Here is a 26,421-nt window from a genome sequence, read left to right as displayed (position 1 = left end):
TCTTATGGAGTCGCACTCTAAGCTCTGAGCTGTGACGTTAATTTGTTCTAAGCTTCAAACTTTACAGCTGGGATTTGGTCAACTCGTTTAAAATTTATAAGAGATTATGATTCAAAGCAAGAAACGCTTTTGTTTGCCAGAAAAACATCGCAAAGCTTAGAGTAAAATATCCATGGTTTACTACACCTGTTTTAGATCGGATCTAAAAGAGGGACAGCAATGTAAATGTAGTTTGACTGCGAAACTATTGGGTATTGTAATTGTCACGTGTGATCGTTTGGATTCGCTTAATTTATTTATCTTATTTCTGCAACATGTACATGAAAGGCAGCCTTATAAACATCAAATTCCATTCGCGCAAGGTACCTATGAGAGAATTCGTGGCACAATTAAGCTGATTAAAATCTTAATGAAAGTTACGTTGCAAATATTTAAATATATATTGCGGACGTTGTGCAAGAGTGCCTTCGCGTTCTGCTAATAGGTACGTGTATCACACATGCATATATATATATATATCTTCTCTTTCAAGAATATCCCCTTGGGGATTCTTTAGGCAATCTTTACATAGCGAAAGTTTTACTTAGAATTCTATTTATCGCGCACCTCGTAAAAAGGCGATTGATCGCTCGCGATCGCGCTAAAATCTACGTGTATGGACGGATACTTTGCTAAAGGCAGGTAATATAAAAATGTTTTCTCGATAAGAACAAGATCGGTGAGATCACCTTGCTTATGGAAACGGTAAGTCTATTTAGTATGTGTAAAGTTACCTCTGGGAAAGAAGGCGTTACGCCTCTGTGGCGAGTACAAATTTTTTTATCACGTCGTAAATGCTCGGATGTATCTTCGTGAAATTCATATTTTCTGCGTTGCGCTACGTCGAGTATTAGATAAATAGAGCGTACTTATTTACAGCTTAGCTTTATAACGTAGATACCCTTAAAGCAATTAATCACTCTATTAATACTCGCGAGAGTTAACGTACGGACGTTGGACACACTTGGCAGTGTAACACCGTGCATCCGCGATAGATTTTTGCCAACGGATCTGATAACTCCAACTTTTCTTGATGTTAGCAGATTAAAGAATAAACTTGTTCATTTTTTTTAATACTCTTAAATTAACAAGGAGAAATTTTGATCGATCTGACGTACACCTCGTTTGTCGAACAATGTCGAGCACAATGAGAGTGTCCAGTTAATCTAATTACGAATATGAGGTCTGCTTTTATTCTCACAGCTTTGTCGCAACAAGATCAACAACGAATTAATCAATCAATTAATTCTTTTTGCACTTTTATCGTTAATATTAATATACATCCTCCTTCCCGCCCGTCCTGCTTCCGACGATAAATATTTATCGTCGGATAATATTTATAACGTGTTGTATATCTCTAAATATTCTCTCCGTCAACTTATATGTATCAAAAAAATTTTTTTAACGTCTAGATTTTGATAAAATTGCTAAATACTTGTATCGTAGTCTTAACAATCGATTTACTCTCGCGGATCATCCGCGAGCCTTGTCTCCGGCGAGTCGCATCACTCTCAACGACGGTGTCGTTATTAACAGTCTATCAAATTAGCGGGTATTAGATACCGCTTGTGGACGAAATTGGAATTAAGTAACACGTGTCGTTGTAACAGTCATCCTCTTTGGAACACCTACGATTGCATGACGCAACAAGTTAACGCGCGTCAACTTCCGAGAATCGTTAACGGAAGATGAACTGAATCGAAAATATCGAGATCTTTAGGACGTCGTGTGAAAAAAAATGCGGTCCATTTTAAACATACATGCCAAACTATCAACGTTTTAGTAAAAAAAAATCTAACAGCAAAAACGTTGATATTATACGTAATGAACTCCCTCTCGCGAAGTCTTGACGGGGCGATTCCCATCGAAAATCTTGCGTGTCTGTACGAGTACTATGCATTTATCCCAAACACGGCTTGTCTAAGACTGACATACTTATTAATTGTATTTCAATCCGTCGCTATAAATAATTATTGCAACGTTATCTAACGTGTCGGATCAATGATTTAACGTTGTTTCACAACGTGACGAGACTCTCGATTTCTACAGCTAACAATGAGTTAGCGTTGTCCGCATCTTTGCTCCTGGGTTATTAACAACGAAGACTTACTGTGCGCGTACATTCCAATATTTAGTTTGCAATCATTGGAAATGGCACGAGTCGCTTAAATCGGCAGCATAATGTTACGAACGAGTGAAAATCTCTTATTGTGCGATAGCTGGCAGTGCTCGTCGCTAGACGTTTGGCACACGGCTTCGGCACTGTGCCCGGATTGTGGATAACGCTGGTCTAAGAGGTCGCGTTCCGAGAACTTTACATCGCCGTTTCCAACGGTTGACTCTTGCTTCGCGCGGCCGTCGACAGCTGGGTGAGTTCCGTGGGCTCGTTGACTAGGAACGCGTCCAGATTGGTTTCGAGCAGGACCTCGCTCTTCGAGCGCAGCGGCTTCTCCTCGCCCGTGTCGAAGTTGGTCTCCAGCAGCGTCTCGCTCCTGGGTCTACTCTCGGGCTCGTAGTGATAGGGGTGCGGCGGTACCGGCGGCTGGAAGTCCGACGCGTACTCCGGAACGGGCTCGGACGCCTGACTCGGCGTTGAGTCGTAGGCGGGTTTCATGTAATCCATGGGATCGTAACCGGCCGACGACGCCTCGATGTCGCGTTTCAGCTCGCTCATCGAGTCGGTGAGCGCAAGGCTGGAGTGGAGCGGCAGCGTGGATGTGTTGTGAAGGTACGATGAGGTTTCGTTGTTGGGATACACCGTGGGACTCTCGTCGACCGATGTCGATTGCACGTTCGGCTGCGACGGCCAGTTAGAAGCGGCGGCGGCGGCAGCGGTGGCGGCGGTACCGTTCCTCGCCGCGAAAGTGGAATGATTGCGGAAGCCCTCGTTGCGATATGCCAGGTCGAAGACCGGATTGTCGACGCTCTGCGCCGCGCCGTACTTCTGCGCCGTACTCTTGAAGTCGCTCGTGCTCGGCGAGTATCGCGGATTATGTGCCTCGTACACGTCGTAGCTCTGATTGTCCTCTATCGAGGAATTCAGTTGCGACTTGTCCATCGAGTCTAGGCTACCACCGTTCAACATGCGCTTATAATTCGAGTTTAGCGTATCCGTGGAATGTTTGGTCTGAAACATAGATGTGAAAAAAGGATGTCATTCGCATCTTTATATTAATTTCTTTAACTTCTCTTTAAAGATACTCTGAAAAGATATTGTCGGACTTGCGAAAAAATGATTGAGAAATTAGAAAATTATTCAAATCCAATATTGATTCTAGTATTTTTTCACAAGAATATAACACTAAAGTCTTTAATTAACTTTTAAAATGGTTCACGCAGTTTTAATCGTTATTACGGGTTTAATTCTAAAATCTATTGGCATTTATTTGCTCAATTGTCGCAATTTATATTTACCGCGATAGGCTTTCGTCGATAAGCAAGCTCCGTGAAACCCGACGTGGAGCCGACCGATCGCAGGGAATGCAGGGATTGCCTAATAGAGTTACGCCGCTCCAGTCTTTCGAGTTTGCGTTTCTTCGACTTGGATGCCCACAACGCGATCGCCGCGGTCAGCAATGCCAGCGCGACACCGACAGCTCCCAAAACACCCACCGCAACGATATCTTTCCTCCACGACAGAGGATCGATGTTGACTCTGGGATCTGTCAAAAACCGAAATAATTTTTTTTATTTTCTTAATTTTTTTCTTATTAATTTGTTATATCTCGTTATGATATTCTACGTACCGATTTCGCAAATGAATGAATTGGGTTGCGCGCAGTGATCGATCTCGATGGTTTGATACGTGAACATCGTGCACTGATCGATGCGTTCCAATTGTTGCACCCATACGCGCTCCGAATAATCGAATCGCTCCTGTTGCTTGCGCGCGAATTTCCAGAGTTCCAGATAATCTCCCATAATGAACGGCATCGACGCGTTTGCCGACTGCATGAAAAAAAGACGATTTAATAAATATAAAATGAAGGAGAGAGCACGTGAGACTAAATACACGCATTTTAAGAGATTAAGTATCATACACCCGGCTAGAATAACTCACCCTGCAAAAGTCTCGCGCGCTGTAAAAGTCCATCGGCGCGCCGATCAATATGTAACACGTGTCACCGACGAGATCCCAGGCGGGTGGACACTTGCCGCTTAATACCGACTTATTGTTTATATGGAAGGGCTGAAAATCCACTTGCAGCAACTCGGGTGAATCCCCTCGATCTCTGATGCGTCCAGCCACCGCCAAAGTTTCGTTGTAGCCCCACCAGTTGTGCCGCGCGTCTATGTGGGGTATTCGCCACATTTCTAATTCACTAGATGGGAGATTCGTTTGATGAGTGTTAAGATCTTTAAATAATCATCTTGCGATCAAATTTTGCTTTCACTTACAGAGATCTGTTCGGCGTGAGCATCTCGTAATCGTTATCGGGATTAAAAAATACATTATCGACGTATTGCTGGCCGGGTGTACCGGCGATGATAGTGCTACGGCCTTCACGATCGACCGCGTAGTTTCTAAAAAGTTATAAATATTTTATTTCTTCCGATCGCGTCCGTATAATTTTCTATAAAGCGAGCTTCTGGCACGCGATGTGATAAAGAAATATGAAGCAGAAAAACATTAAAAAAATATATATAAAGTGACTCACTTGTAGAAGCCGTTGTGAGATGTGCTTTGATAGGGCAAGCGGACCTTCTCGAATCCCGAAATCTCCAGTAAGTGCATACCGAGATTTCCGTGTAAGTAATTGAGCGTCATGTTGCTGACCACTTGCTTCAAAATGATGTTATTTTCGTAGGGAGCATTGTTCTTGGTGAAATAATTCCTGAATATAGTCACCTCTTGGTAGGGACTGCTCTGACGACCCTCGACGTACCTGAAGAGAATCCGCAGTGTCACTCTCTCGTTACTTTTATAAACGAATTACAACATTGTACTTACAACGCAGGCCTGTTGAAGTTTTCCGTGAAGAGATTATTGTGAATCCATCCCTTGAGGGACGTTGCTGAACCTCTCGAATCGGCGCGGATGGAAAGACCGCCTTGATTCCGCTGCACCAAATTGTTCTAAAACACATTAAATAATTAAAAAACGTCGCGTTTTGAGAATGTTGTGAAAAGAAATTAAGCGTATTACGTTTTGTACTCACCCTGAAATAGAGCGACTGCGTATTTTGAACGTCGAGCCACAGCGCAGATTTACACGTGGTGAAATTACCGTACAGCTTCTCGCAATTATTCACAAATTGATTACGCTCAAGTGTCATTATGGCATTCACCTCGCCTGCGCTTGAATACTTCACGGCTCCCTCGCGGCAGTTCGATATCACAGAATAGGAAACGTTGTGCTGCACGTCGCGATCTGCCAATTACGAAAGTAAACAAGCGTGTGAGAGGAGTACGTAATCCGAAATAAGCGTAATTATAAAAAAAATTACTATTTCTCCAATAAAACGTTAGATTGAGATTACTTACTGAAACCAATGGCAGATATCGGGAGAGTCACGATTTCCGCGATAAATCCGTGCACATTACTGGCGCCGTTGGCGAATAACCGAATGCTAATACTGGGATTCTCCGTTCTGAACAATTTCTTCTCGTCAGGAGTATTAACTTCTAAATGGGCAATCGCTTTGGTGCTGATATTGTAAATATCCCCGTCGTACAGTGTTATACCGTCGGCACGGCCCGGCTTGCCGGTGGAGTTGTAAAGATTGAATTGCAAAAGCCTGGAAAATCAGGATATTCGCTTTCTAGTTTTTCGTCGCGCTATTTTGAAAACCGTTCTCGCGCGACACGAAAAAGAAAAGAGTCAGACATACCTAAATCCAAACGGTTTGGTTTTGTAAGGACTGCGGAAAATCTTCACGCAATTCACAGGATAATTATCGTACTTGTAATACACGATCACACGCTCCTCGATCGTGATCTCTTTCGCGGTGTCGCATATATCGACCATGCTGAATAGATGATAAGGAATATTGAGATCCTTAATAGGCATGAACGAGCTCTCATCCGCCTCGCGGCCTTCTCCCGTCAAGGACAGTACATTTACGCCGTTGCCGAGGACGTTGTTAATCGTGTTGAATAGTAATTCCACCTGTAATATGCATAAAAACACGTGTGCGTGACCGTGCGTGTTTTCAAACAAACGGGAGCTACTCCGCTTTGCGTTTTTTTTTCTTTTTGCATTACAAATGTACAATTCCGCATTACCGTGTGCGTCGGAGACACGACGTTGATGCCGTGATAAGCGCTGCGATCTATGTTTACGTGCACCACCGCCGGAGACTTCATGATCGACTGTATGGCGGACGATTTCTCGTAGTGCAGGATCCCGGCGCCGGTTATGTTGATGTATCGGAGAACCGACTCGACACGCCTGACCGTTTCGTGAGTCACGACGTCGTGGATGCGATGCTCGTAGAGATGATGCTCGAATTCGCTGTTCGCGATGCGTATTCCGCCCCAATAATCGTAAGCGTCGTCCAGGTTTCGCTTGCCGCAATGCAGGAAAACGAACTGCCCGTCCCACGAGCACTCGTGACGATGACCGAACAACTGACCGTTCAGTCTGATCTGGCAGTCCTCGAGGCTTTGCTCTTTCCCAGAACACTGTGAAACGTTTAAAAATTAGCGAGTTCGGGAATTTTCCCGAATACAAAATCAAAAGTGAAAAACCGATCGCACCTGCAGCGGTTCGGGCCAAGACCAGACGCGCGTCAACGAACCAGGATGGAGCTCGTATCTACGATCATATGACACGTACACGTTGAGGGTGTCGTAACCGAGTTGTCGGCATGCCACCTCGGCGTTGCGCTCGGTGAATCGATCGTCGCACAACGGGATCCACTGAAGAGTCGTCTTGTTAAAGTACTCTAGAAATCCTGTTACAAAAGAAACGTAACTGAATATACGAAAATAATAATATATATAATAATATAAAATATAGTGAAAATAAAAAAATATATAAAAATAATATTATATAATAATAAAATAATGTACATAAAAAATTTAGAGAAATTATGAGACAGAGACAGAAAATCTACTAATAAATAATGAGTTTTTTAAAGAATGATTTTTGTTTTCTCGATATACCTTCGTGGTGCAATGCGGAGCAACGTCCATCCTTGCACAGACGAATCGTCTCGTCTGGCGTTGATATAAGATTAGCGGAAGCCCTCATTGGCGTCGGCTTGGAGAATGTAGTGTTCACGCTCGCGTCAACTCGTTTCATCGGTCTCATTACGATCTCGTGGCCGGGTACGCCGACGGCTTTCAACGTTCCCAGGACTAAGATGCCAACGTTAGGAGCGAACTCCATCACGACGTCGGGGTAGATGTGCATGGTAGCTTCCGGCATGACCGTGATGTCGGAACGTATAACGTAGGGCTCGGATCTCGCGTACAACGAGAGACTGTCCACTATGCGACCGCCCAGATTGTCCAAGTCGATTTCCCGATTTACATGCCACGACGCGGAGATAGACGCGTCGAACGAGTCGCTCATCAAGTACGGCCGATAGTTGGCCACCGCGTGATCGTTCCAATCATCGAAATCGAAAATCCTCCATCTACGAAAAAACGTACAGGTTTTAAATAAATCAAATGCAGTATTTTCTCTGAAAAGTAACAAATCGTTTACGTGAAATTTTACCTGATAGAGGTGTCGTTATCGGTACCCCACCAATTCTCCATCACGTCCACTTCGTTGTTGATCTTGGCCGTCCTGATGCCCGCCAGTAACTCGTAATCCAGCGAGTTCTCGCCGAAGAGATTTCTGTTGACTCGCACCTTCTGTATACCGTGAAAGCCGACGACGTAGCTGGGATCGTCGAACGTTCGGCGTGGTCCCATACCGACGAGATCGTACGCGTTTCGCTTGATCTCGTTGTAATAGAAGCGCGCGTAAACGTCACCGAGGATCTCGGACTGGCTGTCCGCGCGGAACTCGACCATGTAGACGCCGCTGTTACCCTCGATACGGTTGTTGTCGATTCTGATCCTCTTCTCCATGCCGCGTATCGATATTAGACCGGTCTTGCAGCGATTGCTGTCGAAACGATTGTGGGATACGTTCAGGTGCGCGAAATGCCCGTCCACCACGAAGCCGAACTGTTCGTTGTTACGCCAGGTGTTATTGCCGAAGTACAGGGAGTGCGTGAAGTTCTCGTTGTACTGCCAGACGTCCGGTAGCAGCACCTCGAAACCACCGCCGCGATTTCTTTCGATCGTGCTGTCTTGCATTATCCAGTGGAAGAGATTGTTGGAGTGCCTCGCGTCGCGGCTGAACTGATGTATACCTTTACCGTTGTCTGTGATCAGGCTGTTGTTTATGTGTATCGAGATCTCGGACAGATTCGTCTGATAGATGTTCCAGTAAGGCGAATACACGTAAACGGCCTCCTCGTGATTGTGCGATATCTCGCAACCGACTAGCTGAATAGTCTCGTTGGCTTTCCGTAGAAAATGATCGCCGATTTCGTTCAGGTACCGATTGTAGTAGAACGCGAGCACGCCTTTCTGATTGCTCTTGATCCTCGTCTTCGTGACGATCAGCGACGGAATAGGACCTCTGACTATTTTATTGCGAATATTCTGTAAACGTAATCGTAACATTTAACAAACGTACAATCAATGCTATATTTCGGTAAATGTTGTATTCGAACTTAAAATATATACCTGTATCGGAGCCAGGAGCGACGTGACAACTATGACAGCTCCACCGAGGGCATTATCACCGCTGTCGTACTCCAAAATTACCCCGAAGGAACTGGACGAGACGGGGAAGACGTTCAGGTCCCGTTTTACGTGCCAAATCGTCTGATTCTCGTTGAAACGCTGCGAGTCGTGCAGTATAATCTGTTCCGTACTTCGATTCTCTATCGGGTTCAACAATTGGATGCCGATGACGTAGCCGTGGGTGCACTGTGATTTGGATAAAGTTTAGTTTCAATCGCGATTCAACAGAATATACGTTTTGCGAGAGGGAAAAGAATTTACTTTAATGGTGATGGTACGACGGACGGATTCGCCGGTCACTTTGGCCGTGATGATGTATTTGGTCTCCCCGTTAGCGAGCTCGATGACATTCCCGTTCATGTCCGGCAGGATTATCGGATTGTACGGCGAGTCGATCGTGGTGTCCGGCGCGCGCAGGAACCATCCCGCGAATTCTCTCTGCTGAACGGCCGAGAGTGCAGGATTGTGCCTTATTCCGGCGAACTTGTTGTTCTCGATTCGCGAGCTGATGATCCGCATGCCCAGTTGCTTAAAACTGATGCCACTCCCGCCGTTCTGCGAGAAATCGCTGTTCGTCACGATATTTATCGCGTCCGCCGAATATATGTCGGAATACAGAACTCCCAAGCCGTCTTGCAGATTGTTAATGACCTTGACACCGTCCAGCGAGTGCCGGGCGAAATCGATTTGTAAGGCTATTATAAAAATACAACATTATTCGTAATACATTCGGATCGATTGATTATTAAGAAAATCGGCAAGGAATTACCTGGCTTAAATGAATTCGTTTTGTAATCCAGCAAGCCTGCCTTTTCGATCGTCACGTACTGCAAGTCGCTTCGTTGCGCCAGCGGTCCCAATCTGAGACCCGCCCATGCCGCCTCCAAACACCTGACGCCAACATCATTCGCGTGAGTGCACGAGTTCTCGAAATCCTGCTCCCTTTCCGCCCGACATTTAGTTATATCACTGTCGTATTCGGTACAGCGCACATTGCTGAGAAGTATATCCTCGTTGATGCCCGCGTTTGGAATGTGCGATCGCTCCACGAGCCAATTCTCGTAATCGAGGATAAAGCCTAACTGATGGCAAACGAGCGCCGCATCCAGAATCGTCCATCCATAATTGCACACGGTGCCCCATTTATTCCCAATTTTTACCTTTCAGAATTAAAGAATAATTGAAAATTATGTAAACCGCAATTTTTTTTATTTTAACGTTTTAAAGTTTATTAATATTTGAAAAAACTGATAAATTAGCTCTTTAAAGATAAACATTTAGAGAGAAAATATAGGGTGTTACCTGCAGTCTCCCTTCGAGATTCGTTTTTCCACCAAGAAGTCTCACTGGCACGGTTTCCGTCTCGTCGATTTGAATTGTATCCTCCTCGTCCGTGAAAGTGTCGTTAATCGGTAACACATTGAGTTCCTCCTTGAGGGTGAACAAGATATCGCTAGGCTTCTTGCCGCGCGCGTCGAATTTGCCAGCGATCATCATTCCCACGGCCGGTGGGAAGCGTAACGTAACGCCCGGCTGCAGTATTAGTTTGCCGCCGGGTCTCACGTTGATATCACGCTCGACCATGTACTCTCCGGCTTTTAATTCCTCCTGGCCGTCTACCTCACCCCCGACTAGATTCGTGCCGGGCGTGATGAACTGCGGCACGTACGTCCGATGCTGCATGATGGTGTTCGCGCCAGGGTTGCTGCTGTGAAGCAGGTAAGGCAGATACTCGATCTTGGCGAGATTGTATCTGTCCTTCCTGAACAGCAAAAGTTGTAATTAATTAACATATTGTATTTTTATCATTACTTACTATTCTCAAGAATTGAAAAATGTTAACTAGACGTACCTGTGGAACAATCGATCGAATATCCTCTTCTCTTCGTGAGATCCTAGCCAGTTGTACGTACAATTGATAACTTTGCTCTGATCCTCCAGATGAGAGCCGATCTCATAAGGCGATTCGGGATTTTGTAAAATGTTACGGAAAACTTCGACGTTGCCCGAGGATACGACAACGACAGCGGCTACCCTGGAGCGCGGTATCAGTTTGACATTCAGCATATCGCCGTTGTCGAACAGCTCCCGAACGCGATTGTCACGCAGGAAGTTCCTCGTGAACAGTAACTTTTGCGCGTCGTTGTAAGGCGATAAGCCGATGCTGGCTACGAAGGTACCTCGGTTGTCGTAGAATTCGTTATGTCGGATCACGACCTCCGCGGGTAAGACGTTAAACTCTTCGTACAGCGGATTTTTTATCAGAATCGCGCCGGTCGCTTGGTCTCTGAAGTGATTGTACTCTATAATAGCGTCGAGATTGAGCGCCGGGCTCAATTTGATCCCCAACTTCGCATTCTTTATGAACGAGTTGTGCCCGATCTGCACTCTCATTATTCCATTGTCCCTCCTCCAACTGGATTCCACTTGCAGCGCCGTTTCGAGGCTGGTATTGAACCAGTTGCCAGTTACATTCACGTACGAGTTGCCGGTTGAATTACCAATCTGTCGACCGAAGAAAGGTAGATGTTAATTCATATATATATTATAACAATCAACGATACAAGTAAAACAATATATATGTGCTTACCAAAACGCCAATGTCCTTATTGCGGAATATCTGCGAGTACTCGATCACGGTCGATTGATTGAAGTGTACGTATTCGGTGGCGAGGCTGTCGTTTAGCCACACCGCGAAACCGTAACCGCTGTTGGACGATATACTGCTACGCGACACGTTACGATTGCCGCCCGTAACAGTGATGTTAACGCCGTCCCCTTGGTTGAACGAGATACGGCTGTCGGTGATATTAACGTCCGTCGCGCCACCCAGCACCTGCACGCCCGCCACATGATCGTTATTCGACACCGAGGTCTCGTGGATGTGCAAGGCGGATCTTAGCTTCTCCACGATGATACCACGGCCGCTGTTGCCTGATATTACACTGCCAGTCACGTTGAGATCATATGTTTTCTCTGTGGAAAAAAAAGCATTAAGCATCTTTAATAACTTAATAATTTAAGATCCGTATAATCCGGAATGTGTAAATTCTTCTTAGACTCACTGTAGCCTGACGACACTCGCATGAACACGATCGTGTTCGTTCGGGATTCCGCTGTGAACTTCACGAAGAGATTCTGGCGCGTTGAGGTCACGCTCTGCGGTAACGTTCCGTTTCTGACTTTGACAGTGGCCAAAAGCCTGTCCACTCCGCTTATACCGTCGCGCACCTCTATGACAGCGCTGTCGTTTCTGTCGGTTTTCATTTGCAGAAAATGCACCGTCAGCACATGGCCCGGCCTCGTGAAAATGTGCTGAACAATATATATTGCCATTAATAAACGCGTTGTCGCGTTATCGTTAAAATTTCCGCGCGAAGTACAGTATTACTTTCGCCAGCGGTAAACAGTCGTACTCACTTGTGGACAATATTTTACGTTGAGCGCATATTTATTCTGCTCCATAGATACAGTGATGGGGAAGGTCTGACTGGTCGTTGTAGGGAAGGTACAAAGATCGTACACGTCGTTACGATCCAGCTTCTCGTCCGGTCGCTCGTCCGCGTGCACGTACTTTATCCCGTCCGCTCCGTTCTCGAAAACCGTGCAGTTGTTGATATGCGCCATGCCGGACGAGCTATTTACATAAATCCCGTATCCTGAAATAAATCCACCAGTAAATTATCACATATTATTATTCGATATGGTACTTGTAAGTAAAACATTAAAATGTAATAGACGAAAAGAAGATGAATGGGAGATGATTTGTATCTTACCTCTGTTATATTGCACGGTACAATTATTTATCACGACCGGTGCGTCCGGCGTGGTGACGTTGATACCCGTGAAAGCAGAATGGAGAACAGAAATCGACTCCATTCTCGGTGGTACGCCTTCCACATGAATTGCCGATGTTACATTGTATTCCCTCCCGGTGCCAGCATATCTATTTGCAGAATTAAAATAGTTTTATATACGCGATATATTAAAAATAAATATATTAGGGAAAATTGATTGTTATCTCCTTGAAGATACTCACTCGATCACCGTATTTCGCAAAATGGACCGCGATCGACGCACGTAAAGTGTGTTCTGTTGAATGAGCGGTCTATGGTACACCGCGTCCTCAAATCGTATCCCTCGCCAATGCTTGATCGCTTTGGTCGCACCATCGTGGCGAGGCAGGCAAGAAATACCCAGGTCCGGATGATAATCTATGAAATGTAGGATCGGTAGATTAGATTGGCACGTTGCCATTTATTGATTCACAATACTTTTTTGCAAATATCTTTATATAATTTTTCCAAAATTTTCCAGAATTTTTATATAATTGAATCTTTAGAAAATTTCTCAGATTTTTTATGCGAATTGAAACACTTCGGAAGAGGGAACGTTTACATAATTTTCAAAAAACAAAATGTAAAAGAAGTTTAAGGTATTTTTTGAAAAATCTGTATAAATTTAAAATATAAATTCTTAAAAATATTATAAGATATAAGAATTTTTTCATCAGAGACGTGCAATCAATTTTACTTTATTTAATGATTAAAAATAATGTACATTACCGCAATTTTTACAATAAGATTCATACCTTGAAAAATACAATTACAAATACATACATGCACACATAGAGAAGGAGAAATCTGCAAACACTCACCGCAAACACCGGCGCCCAATTCTCTCTCCGACCAACGATCGCAAATTGTTAGCGACATCTCGGTGCCACGACAACCTGGTTCTTCATAAAGAAGACGCGGCTTGGACGGCCATTGTCTGTCGACCCACGACCACCATTGACCGCCCTGATAACCAAGCTGCCGGCACGCTGTCTCCAGGTCCGCGCGGGTCCAACTGTAACGCAATGAGATTCGCATATAAAAATATCTGCTCCGGTATCTCCATTGTTGTCGGTTACGTTCGCTGCGTACGTACTTTCGCGAGTTCGTGCAGACGGAACGCCAGGCACTTTGATGAAAGAGCTGCAGCCTTCCCGCTAGCGGACTCGGTCCGTCAACAAGGCGTATCGTGGGTGATGCTCGAAGAGTTGGAACCTGCGTTTCCACTTCCGCCGCGGTCAGCAGGATCGGCGCATGTGCCTCGCCCTTTTAACAGAATTAACAATCGTTAGAAAATATTCAACAAAATTTTATTTGTAAATTAAAATGTTAAAAGACACTCTTGTAAAAAAAAATCATTGATTCGCGAACAAAAAACCACGATAATATACTGCATCACTTTTCATCCCAAATTTAGTATCCATATTATTATCGCTACTATTTTACGTCGCTATGTTAAGTAGGTAATACTGGGTATAAAATGGGAGGAAATTCCATAAATTCAATAGTAATATGTATGGCGGTTACAGGTGTTCAATGTTCCACTGCGAATTACTTTCGCTCGATTTAACATCTACGTTCCTTTACGGCGTGAAACTCTTGCGTTAACACTTTGACTGCCGTATCTATTAGCCATATCTGGATAATTTCAACAAAAACCTGGTCTCCCATTTGTAAGTGACGGTTTTATTTACCCGATTAAGAATAATTTTACTAAACATTTAACATATTAAAGAAACAATATAAGCTACAAGACATTAAAAAAAAAAGAAATATTAATTTATTAGATTTATCAAGCTCAATGCTAAAATCAATGCTTGGCAGGCAAAGTGTTAAAGGCCGAAAAATTTCAGCAGCGCCGCTTGATCCGTGCCAAGAGCGGTGCCGAAGGTCTTGGCACTACGTAGAGTCTATAAGAGGATTACCGAGGTCGTGGGTCAATCGCGCGGGGGCAAGAACCGCCGGTTGACGCGTGACCTGAAACGCATCGGTTAGAGCATTAGAGGCGGTGCCGCTGCTGAATCACTCGGTCGTACGGTTACACGCGTTGTTCGCATCCCGTTCTTAATTATCCGATTAGCGCTTTCTGCAGACCCCTCGACACCGGTCGACGGAAATGGCACGGACAAGAAGTGTCCGTTTACAGAGATTAGAACAACCGTTCGCTCGCCTTTAAAAATGTTTTCCCCATTAGCGATAGCGCTCGGCAATCTTCGATAGCTTTCCAAGTGACATAAATGACAGGTCAGTAGAAACGCTCATTAGTAAATTAACACTAGAACCATGTTCTAGTATTAGTGATTCCATTAAAACTGCCGAAGGTGCCAATTTGATAATTTTCTGTCCTTACTTTCGAATAGTAAAGAATAATTTTGATATTATTAATATTATTAGATTTAATTACTTGTATTATATTTAATTTTCGATATCCTGTACATATATAAATACAAAAAAGAAAATTAAAATACGTTTCCAATATTTCAGTTCTATAAGTTCTAGGGCTCATTTTCTCTTATCTCAGCGTGAGTATATTAAGTGAATTTCTTCGAAACTGTGAGGACACGCACACGGTATTTCAGCAGCTCCAATTACAGAGATCATTAATTTCATATTATTTTTGGTAACTCCGATGACTCATCCGTTCAACATTTGTTTTCTTCCATTACTAATAAATTAACATAACGCGTGTTTAATGTTTCAAAAACTCAACTTTTTAAATAATTTTAAATATTTTTGTGATTGCGGTATGTCGTATCTGTATAGAATAATTGAGTGCGCGCGTGCCCCCTTTAAAATTGCTACGTGCGACGCAACTTGCAATTAAAATAGCAACAAGATAACACCTAATAACACTTGTTAGAAGCATTAACGCGTAGGTACGAGCGCCTATTTTGCCGATACCGTCCACACCAATAATGCAACAATAAAAGCAACGATGCTCGCGTGTCCGTGGCGTTTCCGGTCAACCAGTGTCCTCCGCGCGCGCGCGAAAGGATCCCTTTCCTGTCGGTGTACACCCGTCGCTTTGCATTCTTTCGTGATTACATTTACCGGACTGGAGTAAAGCACGATGCTCTTTATTTTACAAAATTACTTCTAGCTTTGTTATTATTAAACAAAAGCTTCACTCATCGCAAAATAACTGATATTATTATCGCTTTCTCGGTAAAACACTTAATTGAAGGCTAGAAAAAAAAATATATCGTTCTTTATACTATCAAATAGCTTTTTCTAGAACGTGGACAGATTTTATAAAATAACTATAATAGATTTCGATATAATTTAAAAGTGAAATATTTAATACAGAAAAAACATTCCGTTTGCAAATTTTGTCAGTTACCACACGTCATTTCGTCACTCGATGACGTCTATAATGAAATTCGATATTAGCGTTGATTTCTTAATAACGATTACTTTTAGTTTTAATCGCAACTCGTCTGTTTACCGAAAACTACACGGATGACTCGACTCGCTGGTAAAAAAAAGGGGGGACGATAAATCGTTGGCAAACATCGACAAGTAGTCCGTAACGTGCATCCAACCAAAGTAAGAGACATTCGACAGTTATTACAATCGCACCGGAAGAATGAATTAAAGCCGGGCGAGCGAGAGTGTATAAGATTACCGCGAGGGGATTCATTTTACAGAGATGAAATCTCGAGTATTTAAAACGACGCACGAGACTATACTATAATCTTGCAATCCTTTATAACGCCCTATTTAATTAATCCTACACTATTTACATAATTTATAATGTAATTTAATCTATGTTATTTAATATATATTATTTCATTTAATTGATAATAATTAATAATTTTGACAGATAATAATATAGTTTATGAACGTAACAAAAAAAGCACGCAAAAGAAGCACGTGACAAAGTTAAAGAAATCAAGCGTATCGCATCTCGCCGCGTATTTAAATCGTGTCTAATTCCGTGAAAATATTACGACGCACGGGAAACGTGTAATTATGAATCACGTTCTTCCACGTACATACTCCGCACCGTTCTTAAATGATTATGAAATCTCGCTGATAACGAAGCTGGTATGACTCCAATCTCATTATCAGTTAACGGTATCAACGGCGCTATCGATTCTCAGCGTAAATGACGATATAACCAGGCCTAGCCGGCAGGTGCAAGTAAAGTTTTACTACCGCTAATAATACCCCGTGAGATTTCAATTTGAACTTCTTACGCATAATATCGCGAAATTTCTAGAATCGTAACCCACGAGGCTTTCCGAGAACGCAATTTGTCTTTAAGTCGATCTTTCTCTCTCTCTCTCTCTCCCTCTCTCGTGCATGTAGTAACACGTGCACAGTTTCACGCCACGGTGAGTCATGTCCATTCAATGTCCGCACGTATACACGCACACACGTCCATCGATATTTTCTTCGCAACTGTAAGGATGCTGTCCGTAATTATCGGTGCTCGCGTTGGTACAACCTGAGCGATATTCGATAAAAGTCGTGAGGTATCTGTAGCGAGTCTTTCTTATGCTTCGAATTTTTTTCTTATCGAATACTCAATATACTGGTAGGTATTCGAATAGAAATAAAAATGAAATGAATACAATAGTTCATTTACAATGACACAACTCAGAAAACGAATAAGTATCAATGTTTTGAATCATTAAAAGTTTATAATATTAATTTTGAAATGCAATTTTGGTTTAACAACTGACTGTAGAAGAATAAATGTTCTTTCTTTTTTTCTCATGTTTCCATTCCTTTTTTGCAAGCAACTAAAAAATAATTTTTGTTGTGTCACTAATGTAGCAAACAAGAACGAAACGTACAAACAGAGAGTGACTGGAGTATAGCTTTGCCCTTGGTCTTCAAACTTAGTTTTGATGACTAGGGCTCGCGTAATTTAATAGAACTCTTTAGAGGCACAATAAGACGTATGCCTGAGAATGACCCGCTCTGCGAAAACGTACTCCTCGAGAGACCCCTCGGCGGAGCACTATACATTAGCAAACAAAAGTAACGGTTGGAAAATCTAGCGCTCGCGCGAGACGTGCGACGGTACTGATCTTCACGGCTTGAACGAGACTATTCTCGCACGATGTTTATCGGAATTCACCTGGAGCGAGCATAACAATGTACGAGGCACTGTAACGAGGTGCGAGTATTATTTGTCGGCAGTGAATTTTGCAACAAAACGCAACTATTTTGGGTAAACTGTTGCTCGAACGCGTATCTTCTCTCTAAACGCTAAAGGTAATCTCGCAAATTTACTTAAGTGCAGTCAATTTCCAGAAAAATGTTATCTTGATGACGAATCTCTAACATTGCACGCTGTCGACTAGACGGCGACTCTAAATATTGTACTACGCTACTTGTGTCTCTCAAGAGAGAGAGAGAAAGAGAGAGAGAGACACGTTTGTCATCGGCGATGCAGTTTCGGAATCTCAATGAACGATCGCCTTTGTTCTCTCTCGTTGTCGTCGTCGTCGAGAACAAAGCCGGACTTTCTCCAGGGGAGCGTGCACTCTACCTTTTAGCGGAGTTCCCTTTATTGCAACTTTTACGGATTATTACCTCGGCGGTTATGATACCGCGAACGGTGATGCCGATCATCGGGCCGAAACGAATCTCCACGCCGGACTCGACGACGAGCTCGCCGTCCCTCTCGACGAACAGATCCTCCCGCAGCAAGTAAGGGCTCTTCGATCTCGACAGCAGTCTCTGACCTCGGACAATGCGGCCGCCGTGCAGCTCATGAAGACCGCCGTTGTTCCAGGGCACCCCGCTCGCGTTCATCAGCATCGTCGGCTCCGTGTAGTAAATCGACGTCGAGTCGTACCTGTCGTCCGGCCGGGCTCCTGCCAGAACGGCCAGGATCGACAGCGAGACGCACAACCGTTGCATTCCTCGACACATGTTTCCGATCGTCGATTTAATTTGAATCCACTCGATGAGAGAGAGACACTGAACTCACTAGAAGATAGAATCCACCCACCGTAGTCCTTCGATTTATTATTAAATCTGAAACGGGAACGGCACTCTTGTAACATTCAAAAAGGCTTAATGATTAATGCAAGTGACATTTTTGTTTAAGAGACTCCACCGTGTTTCCACCGCGATTTCTCGATACGTACAGCCTTTACGGCCTTCGGGACAAGCGCGCATACCAGTTGAGCATTACGCAAACACACGTGCACACGAATCGGGATGCACTCGCGTCGACGAGGCCGTCGCTCGCTTGGCGAGAATCATCCGCTTATCGCCGACCGATCCACGGACGCGCGTCACTCGCCGATCCGATTCGCGCGTGAGTCAGAAAACGTCTTTCCTCCTCGCGCCGTGCAACATCTGATACTTTCACTGGTCAGCGAGCTCGGGCGCGAGCTTCGGACAACGATCGTCCGTACCGCAAAATACGTTTATTGCTCTTCCTGGTGTTCGCCAATCGCCGTGACCGTTCGGCAGATCGCGTCTCGCGATGGAGAACTTTAACAAAACTATCGAAACGCTTTACGAGACAACTGCATGCGATATGTCTGAACGCGAGAACAAGTTTTGAAAGAAAAGAAAAAAATACTGAAAATGAACGAGCTGTCTGTAGCACTGTCACTTTATTGTGACAAAGAAAAGAGATAGATCTAAAGATATCCTAAAAATATTACAAAATAGATACTAAATCGAGTTTTTAACGTAGCCCGACAAATTTGAAGTCAATTTCTCTTTTGTGAAATTCGACTTTCTAATAATTTCTTCATTTTTGGTATTTTGCTAAGTCGTAGCTAAACTTCGTAACTTAAAATTAAAGTGAAAGCAAGCAGCAATAAAATGTTATGTTTATCTACAAAACTTAATCGCGGAATTTTCTATTTTTTTTTATTGTTTGTAAGATTATAAAATCTTTTGATCAAAAAACTCGTATCGAGACAAGTACGGGGAATAATGAGTTTTTGGTAAAGTTCAACTCAAAAGACGGCAATTCGAATTCGAAACGGTTAAATTCGAATTCCTCCAGGAGAGCTTTGTAACGATCCTCGATCGCATCGATCCGGCAACGTTGGCCGCTCGTTTGAATTCTCATCGCAGAGCCTCTGACCATTCACCACATGCTCACCGCTCATACAACCGCTCATCAACATCGCGCCCTTCACGCACGTGTGTATGTCGTGTGAATCGAAGCGAAGCGACGCGCGACGCGCGACGCCGACGACGCGACGCGCGGTGTCACGGAGCGGAGAGAGACACCACGGTGGAAACCATCTTCGGCGACACTTACCGATGCTCTGTACCGAAGACGCGGGATACTTCGCGGGGTTCGAATTCGTGCGTTAATCCTCCTCGCTCGTTCACGCGGTTCGTTCACGGACCGCGGCGGTGGCGGACCGTGCGCGTAACGCAGCCGTTACTCCGTGCTCCGCTTGGCGATTCCTCTCGTTTTCACCGCAAACCGTGAGCGCGGCCGTTTCGCTGCGTTTTACCGTCTCACGTTCGCGATTTCTTCGTCTCGTTCCTGTTCTTTTTCTTTTTTCTTTTCAATTTCCGTTGAAATCAAGTCGAGATCGAGGCGTTCGATCTTGACGTGGACCCGCGCCGATCTCCGTGAATCATCGCCGATGATGATGACGCCGATCGATCGATCGATCGTTCGTTCGTTAAATGTTCGCGGATTTCGCTAAAGCCCCTCGGCCGCGGCGACGCGACGCCGTCGTCGTCGTTGGTCGGTCGCAGAGCCGGATCTCGCCCCCATCTGGAGCGCACCTCCCTCGGAGTCGTGGGCGCGGTTGCGGTCACTGCGTTTTGTGCTCGCGTATACGCGCACTTTTCGCCGCGGTCAACTCACTCCTTGCGCAACCCGCAACGTCGCCGTTCCTCACAGAGGCGCTACGGCTACTACCGCGGTCGCCATGGTGCACATTCGCTGGTAGCGCGCTGACGCTACGCTACACCTACTACAGCGGAGCCGTGGAGCGCGGGTCACGTGACGCACCCGAGCGTGCACGTCACGCAGGTTGTGAAACAGGTGAGTCCCTCCCAAGCGCGACTGTACTGGGTGTCCCGGCGCCGCGTGCTGTCCTTCTCGGCCGAACTTTGGACTCCGAGCGACTCCTTGATCCTGGCGCACCTATATGGTTTTCCAATACAATTAGCTCTTGACGATTAAAGGAACGCCGAACGAACTGAGCTTCAACAATGAGGAGGAGAATTAACTGTGTACTTTTCAGTATACTTTTCAGTAAACAATCTAGAGCTCTTGCTTTGACAGAATTTTAATTTGAAGCTCAGTTAGGAATAAACACTAAAATATGTAAATCATACCAAAAGATGCGAAGCGTAATTTTCCCACATGATTTTTTTTTTTTACCAAAGAAAGGCAACTCCAACTCGTTTGGTTGAGGAAGCTGCGGTTGAAAGAATATCCGGTGATCCTGGGGCACCCTATATATACGTCACGTCGCATTGTCGTGCGCCTCGATGTCTGCATACCTACGGGGGTTATTGTCTGACAAATGTAGGGTATGTTTATCGAAATCGTGCGACAAGCTTTCCGTCTTCCATCCCGATCGATGTCGGGAAAGCTGGTATTCCGGGAATGAAGTCTGACCGCTCTAAAAATTCGATAGGACTACATAAGTAGGTAAAAGAATTGCGTTCTTCAAGGAACAATCTGATGCTCTGCCGAAATTTACATTGGAAACTCGATCTCTTGCAGACGATCGAAAGACGATCAAATTCTATAAATTTATCGTTTATGTCTCGTTTTTGAATAAATTGAAGGGCTCCCTTTATTGTATCCATTTTTTTTTATTTTATAGAAAATAAAAATAATATATTGGAGCCAATTAATGTACATACAAGCAACATATTTCCCCATTAAAATATCACAAAAATTACATTTTTCCAGGAAGTCTTTCAATTAACGCGAGTTTAACAAATTATTTACCCTAATATTTCTCTCTCATTGAATTTGTTGTGAAAAAAAATGATACTTAAAGAGTGTTTGCAAAAACGCCTCTCAGATTCTCGACGTCTCTTTGTGACGCCTCTCTCAACTGTTTTGGGACGAGTCTAATTACTTACGGACTTCCTACAAACCTCAATGGAAATATCGGAAAGTCCTAAGCTCTCTCAAACAAAAGGCGAGACGAGGAGACGTCACGCTTCGATGCTCGTTCTCTCGTCAAAATACATAAACATATCTCTCACGGCCCTCACGGAACGCGAAATGCACTCGCCCTGGATCCCATCCGTTGTGTGGATTTTGAAAAGTAACGCGACGGTTCGCGACTCGTTTGATAATGAAAATAACACTCACATCGCATGGTAACGTTAGCGCGATATCTTCCGAAAACGATATTATCGATAATCGAGGAAACGTGCGATCGAGTCAAAGATGGCCGCTGCGACGACATCGTTACCGACGTGACGAGAGGTGGGCCTTGCAGTTGATCTTCACGTCTCTTCTCCTTTACTCTCCAACGTTCAATTATATCATCTGTCTCATTCCAAGTGCAAGAAATATAACGCGAAGTGCAGCTGCAAGGAACAGAAACGCCATGTGTGGTGTGAGAGAGATCGTCGGCGGAGAATGAATTTCAGAATTGTTGGAGCCTTGTGTAGCCGTTTAACCTCAAAGTTTTCCAAGTAAAATTTAATAAAAAGCTCGCGAGCATGACGGACACAAAGAACGACAAGGCGAAAGTCGATCTCGGATTGCTCGAGGAGGATGACGAGTTCGAGGAATTTCCCGCGGAAGGTACCGGTCCCTTAGTTCTCGATTTATTTAATTGACGTTTATGCGACGTAACCTCAAACACTCGTCGATTCATCGGTGTCAAATTTTCTTAAAAAAAAATTGTGGATTTGGCCTTTAAAATAAATTTATCGACCAGATTGGACCGCGAAGGATGAGGACGGCGACGATATCAGCGTCTGGGAGGACAACTGGGACGACGATGACGTCGAGGATGATTTCAATCAACAGTTAAGGTATTGCCTTGCCATAGAACAGTTTATTAAACAAATTCCACGTATACAGGATGAGGGCAACGTAGAATTCGATTAACAAAAACGTTGAAATGCATATGTAAAACGTGAAGATCGTGTTCTTTTAACTCCTTAGTACACACGATGCTTTTCCAATCCTGCCCTACAATTTCCCCAATCTCGTGTGTACCGAGGAGACACGAACGGCCCAATCATGTATACTGAGAATTGAAATCTGTAACTGCAAAGTATCGTACGCAAAACACTCACGGTGCTATAATTGATTTCAGAGCACAGCTAGAGAAACAGAAAGCTACGAGTGATGCAACCAAGAAAAATTAAATTAGCTTGTAATATACATTTAATCTTATTATTTTATATAAATAAACACGTAATTAAATATTAAGCTCGTGTGTATATTTCATATGTGTGTGTATACTCTCGTGTGGATGTGTGTATATGTTATGTGTACACGTAAAACTTCCCACGATCTTTGGAATGCAATGATAGGACTGTAGTTTGTATATACGTTGTACAACACGCACCGTAACGCACCGTTTTTGCGGGAGCATACAATTTCTTTGTACAAAAACTTAGTTATATTAAATACAAACGCTATACTTAGTAAGTTCCAGAAATTTATATAGTGCCTTCCCTAGAGTGTGACTCGTTTCTTCATCGCCATTATCAATTGAAAGGAGTCATTATTCTCTAATGGAAAAAATATCTTGGCATATCTTATTGTAAATGTATAATCAGGTACAGTCTTCGTTTTTTTTTTAAATCCGTCGGGTTTTTTTTCACAAAACGTAAACGTCAACGTATGCTCTCTATCTCTCTCTCTCTATATATATATATGGCACATATCAATTTTTTTTTCTTTACATAAATATTTTGATATAAGTATCCTAATGACTCCCCCAGACGCATGCATCATTGAGAGAATAAAACAGTGTGCGAATCTCGCTAGTCGCCAAGCAGTCTTCTATTCAAAGAAACTGAAAATCGACGAGAGAGAAGAAATAAAAATCGAAAAATATTAATTTGTGGCGTCGTGATTCGTTTTACACGAAATTAACAATTCCGATACCAGTGCGTCTAACATTTGCATGTTCAAATCTAAGTTAATTCTTTTGATTTCGTATGAACTGAACAAATAGTGCAGAGCCTTGCGCACGTCGTCCTCGCCGAATATCATTTTCACATCGTACGGTAATTTGTCTTCTAATATACGTAGTAACTTGTCTTTCGATTGTGTGTCGTTTTGACTTGTGTTATCGTGTGACGTATCCCAAATTAACGAAGAAGCGGTCAGGGAGTCAAATAGCCAAAGAATTATTTTCTGTAAATAAACGCATGAAGTTAACGAATAGCTTGTAAAAGAAATACAATATCTATTCTTCCGAATATAAATCTCACCTGTAGAATCGGTTCTGAAATGTTGCCGAATAACAATTTAGTCCATCTAACGACCGCTTCTTGCTGTAGCGTATTGTTACTAGCGATGCCTGCTAGAAGCTCACAAATTAAATCTATCATTGTACACGTCAGCGTTAAATTCGAATCTAACTCGTCTACTTCATCTAAAAAATGTAACATTTATCTTTTGTTATTGCAAGGTATATATAATTTTATATTTCATATGCAACAAAAATACTATTTGTAACTACCGTCATATGATGTATTAATGGTCTCCCACCAGCAATCCAGTAATTCCGAATCACCACCGCTAGCTTCCATCGAGTCAACTGCCTCATAAGCTGTGTCTACTGTACAATACTCTGTCCTTTCTGCGATCAGTTGCTGGAGTTCACAGGCTAGACTTTTCTACAAAAAATAGATATTTCGAAATAATTTTATATAATATATAAAAAAATATAATTAAGTTGTGAATTCAAATTTAAAAAATCCAATTATCCGCATTAAAAGAACATAATTTGCAGCAAGTAAAACAAACACTAAAGACACGAAATTTGAATTAGATTTAATTCACGTGTTACCTCTTGTCGAAATATAATCTAATAATTTTATTGATTTTTTTCGAGGATATTGAAAAATATATATTAAAATTCTCAATATTTCTCTTTTTCTAAATGCACATGTTACAATTTATATAAATTCCATTACCGATTTTATATCCTCGACAAATCTCCAAGGTATGTCAGACAAGGGCATCAGAGTAGGTGGAGGGGAAGCATCTTCTTCTTGATCCAGTTCAAAACCCGGCACAACCGTTTTCAGTGTATTGAAGACGCCGGTCACGGTCTTGGCCAGGAATCGATCCAAACGAGGCGCTATCGCGTCGGCTTTCTTACCCGCGCTGCTACTAGGTCGAAGAAAGTGACGCAGTTGCGGCGGACATTCGTTCGCCAGTCGCGTGCACAGCGTTTTCAAATACGTCTCCAGTTCGATCCGGCCACCCTCGGGCAACACCAGTTCCGACATGATACTCGTTAACGATGAAATCTGAAATGTTTCAGGCGTAATATAATTAGTAAATTTAAATCGCGACTCTCTGAATTCACCTGTAAGTACACGTCTTTATTTTTATTTTTTTAATGTTTCTTCACAGTTGCAAGCCTTACCTCTTCCAAACTGAGATGCAACTGAACGAAATCAGCGTATTGCCTTTTGACGGTAGCGGTGGTCGTTTCGAACAGATCCATCCCGCGTTGCTCGACATCGTCGAATTGTATGCAGTAGTACAACTGCTGCGAGCCGTCCGTCGCGGTGTGAAACTCCGTCCAAGGGATAGATAAATTCATAAACTGGCTCCCCTCGTATATTACGTAGGACTTTTCTTCGGCGTGTCTGAAATTTACAGGCATGTAGTGATGTAGCTTGAGAGCTTTAAGCGTCGTCTTTACTAACAGTGGCGTAGTCGCGGTCGATTTCTGTTGCAACAGATTTCTAAGCCTGGCGATAGTCGTGGCGAAATCCGTTGGTTCTTCATACACCGGTGATATCTTATCCTCTTCCAACTCCAGGTCCGTGTCCGTTATGCTGTCTCCCCACAGGCCTCTGTGCTCAGGCTCCGTGGAGAGACCCTCCAGACACAGAGTCGGTCTCTTGGGAGCTGCCGTTGAAGCTGCACTCTCATCTTCAGTCGTAGTAGCTGCAGTTGGACTAGACTTGGATACCGATTTCGGCAATTGCTGCGGAATCACAGCCGCTGTCGCGGATGTGATACCATCGCTCAGAGCAACAGTTATAGTACCCTAAAAGAACGATTAAATTAGCATATTGTCATGTAATTACTGTGTAATTGTATAAGACCTGTTTTTTTGGCTGAATTTTTTGCACCATTCATTTTTCTCTTTTTTTTTCTCCAAGAGAAAAGATGAACGTTGCACAAAGTTCAGCTAAAAAGGACAGGTCTTAAGATTGTTACTATTGAAATTTACATTGATATTTTGTTTAACTGGAGTAGCGGTAACTTCGCTCGATGGAACTTCCAATAATACTAACAAGTTCTCGATCAACCAATCTGGGCAGCTTATCGTGTCTATCGTTATTAAGAGCCTCTTCGCTAAAATAGACAACAAAAGTTTGCACGGTAACGAACTAGTTAATTCCCACTGTAAAAACTCTTGTGCCAGAACGGTAACCAAACGATGTAGCATGTGCTCTAACGTTAACGCGCTGCGAGAACCAGGGTGTAAATATTTATATGCCTCCTCCACGCTAGCTGCAGCACCTTTCTCAACTCTGCGTAATGCCCTGTGAAATGAATAGGGATAAGTAGCGTAACTTTCAGATTTGAACGATACGAACTGTAGCACACGGAAAAAAACGTAAGCAGTAAGCGAATCCACCAGTCACAGTCGAGAATTGCGGAAAA

At 43.4% G+C, this 26,421-nt stretch overlaps 3 protein-coding genes across 6 annotated transcripts in view; 1 reads left to right on the top strand and 2 right to left on the bottom strand.

The window, feature by feature from the left end:
• Positions 1-272: 272 nt before the first annotated feature.
• Positions 273-21,854, bottom strand: LOC105451213. 4 transcript variants are annotated; one of them, XM_011691531.1, is made up of 30 exons: positions 21,675-21,854; positions 20,913-21,202; positions 19,873-20,718; positions 18,174-18,620; positions 13,723-13,892; positions 13,448-13,641; positions 12,830-13,004; positions 12,567-12,736; positions 12,211-12,449; positions 11,856-12,105; positions 11,381-11,766; positions 10,643-11,295; positions 10,093-10,552; positions 9,560-9,950; positions 9,052-9,485; positions 8,731-8,976; positions 7,706-8,646; positions 7,147-7,622; positions 6,739-6,935; positions 6,265-6,663; positions 5,871-6,148; positions 5,524-5,777; positions 5,199-5,410; positions 4,991-5,115; positions 4,698-4,925; positions 4,438-4,563; positions 4,100-4,361; positions 3,786-3,987; positions 3,454-3,701; positions 273-3,166 (listed from the first exon to the last, which is right to left on the bottom strand). In XM_011691531.1, exons 4-30 carry the CDS (start codon positions 18,513-18,515, stop codon positions 2,354-2,356), a joined length of 8,871 nt encoding a protein of 2,956 aa, XP_011689833.1. In that variant the 5' UTR covers positions 18,516-18,620; positions 19,873-20,718; positions 20,913-21,202; positions 21,675-21,854; the 3' UTR covers positions 273-2,353. The 4 variants fall into 4 exon arrangements, with proteins under 4 accessions (XP_011689833.1, XP_011689823.1, XP_011689840.1 ...); XM_011691521.1 differs by having other exon boundaries at positions 21,690-21,854; XM_011691538.1 differs by having other exon boundaries at positions 20,913-21,080; positions 21,690-21,854.
• Positions 21,855-22,087: 233 nt separating this feature from the next.
• Positions 22,088-22,986, top strand: LOC105451202 (26S proteasome complex subunit DSS1). The gene is made up of 3 exons (XM_011691509.1): positions 22,088-22,350; positions 22,487-22,583; positions 22,871-22,986. Exons 1-3 carry the CDS (start codon positions 22,266-22,268, stop codon positions 22,920-22,922), a joined length of 234 nt encoding a protein of 77 aa, XP_011689811.1. The 5' UTR covers positions 22,088-22,265; the 3' UTR covers positions 22,923-22,986.
• Positions 22,987-23,137: 151 nt separating this feature from the next.
• The window catches only part of LOC105451195, a 4,912-nt gene continuing 1,628 nt past the window's right edge, over positions 23,138-26,421 (bottom strand). Inside the window, exons 3-9 of the mRNA XM_011691498.1 lie at positions 25,985-26,300; positions 25,452-25,798; positions 25,166-25,391; positions 24,708-25,046; positions 24,251-24,407; positions 24,000-24,163; positions 23,138-23,922 (exon numbers count right to left, since the gene is read on the bottom strand). Of these exons, the coding sequence (XP_011689800.1) occupies positions 23,620-23,922; positions 24,000-24,163; positions 24,251-24,407; positions 24,708-25,046; positions 25,166-25,391; positions 25,452-25,798; positions 25,985-26,300 (1,852 nt within the window). The 3' untranslated portion in view covers positions 23,138-23,619. The remainder of the gene's footprint in view (positions 23,923-23,999; positions 24,164-24,250; positions 24,408-24,707; positions 25,047-25,165; positions 25,392-25,451; positions 25,799-25,984; positions 26,301-26,421) is intronic.

Source organism: Wasmannia auropunctata, unplaced genomic scaffold (genome assembly GCF_000956235.1).
Source record: "Wasmannia auropunctata unplaced genomic scaffold, wasmannia.A_1.0 LD336106.1, whole genome shotgun sequence".
Taxonomy (NCBI): Eukaryota; Metazoa; Arthropoda; class Insecta; order Hymenoptera; family Formicidae; genus Wasmannia; species Wasmannia auropunctata.
The sequence above is the reverse complement of the archived record's forward strand: the minus strand, read 5'-3'. Positions and strand labels throughout refer to the sequence as shown.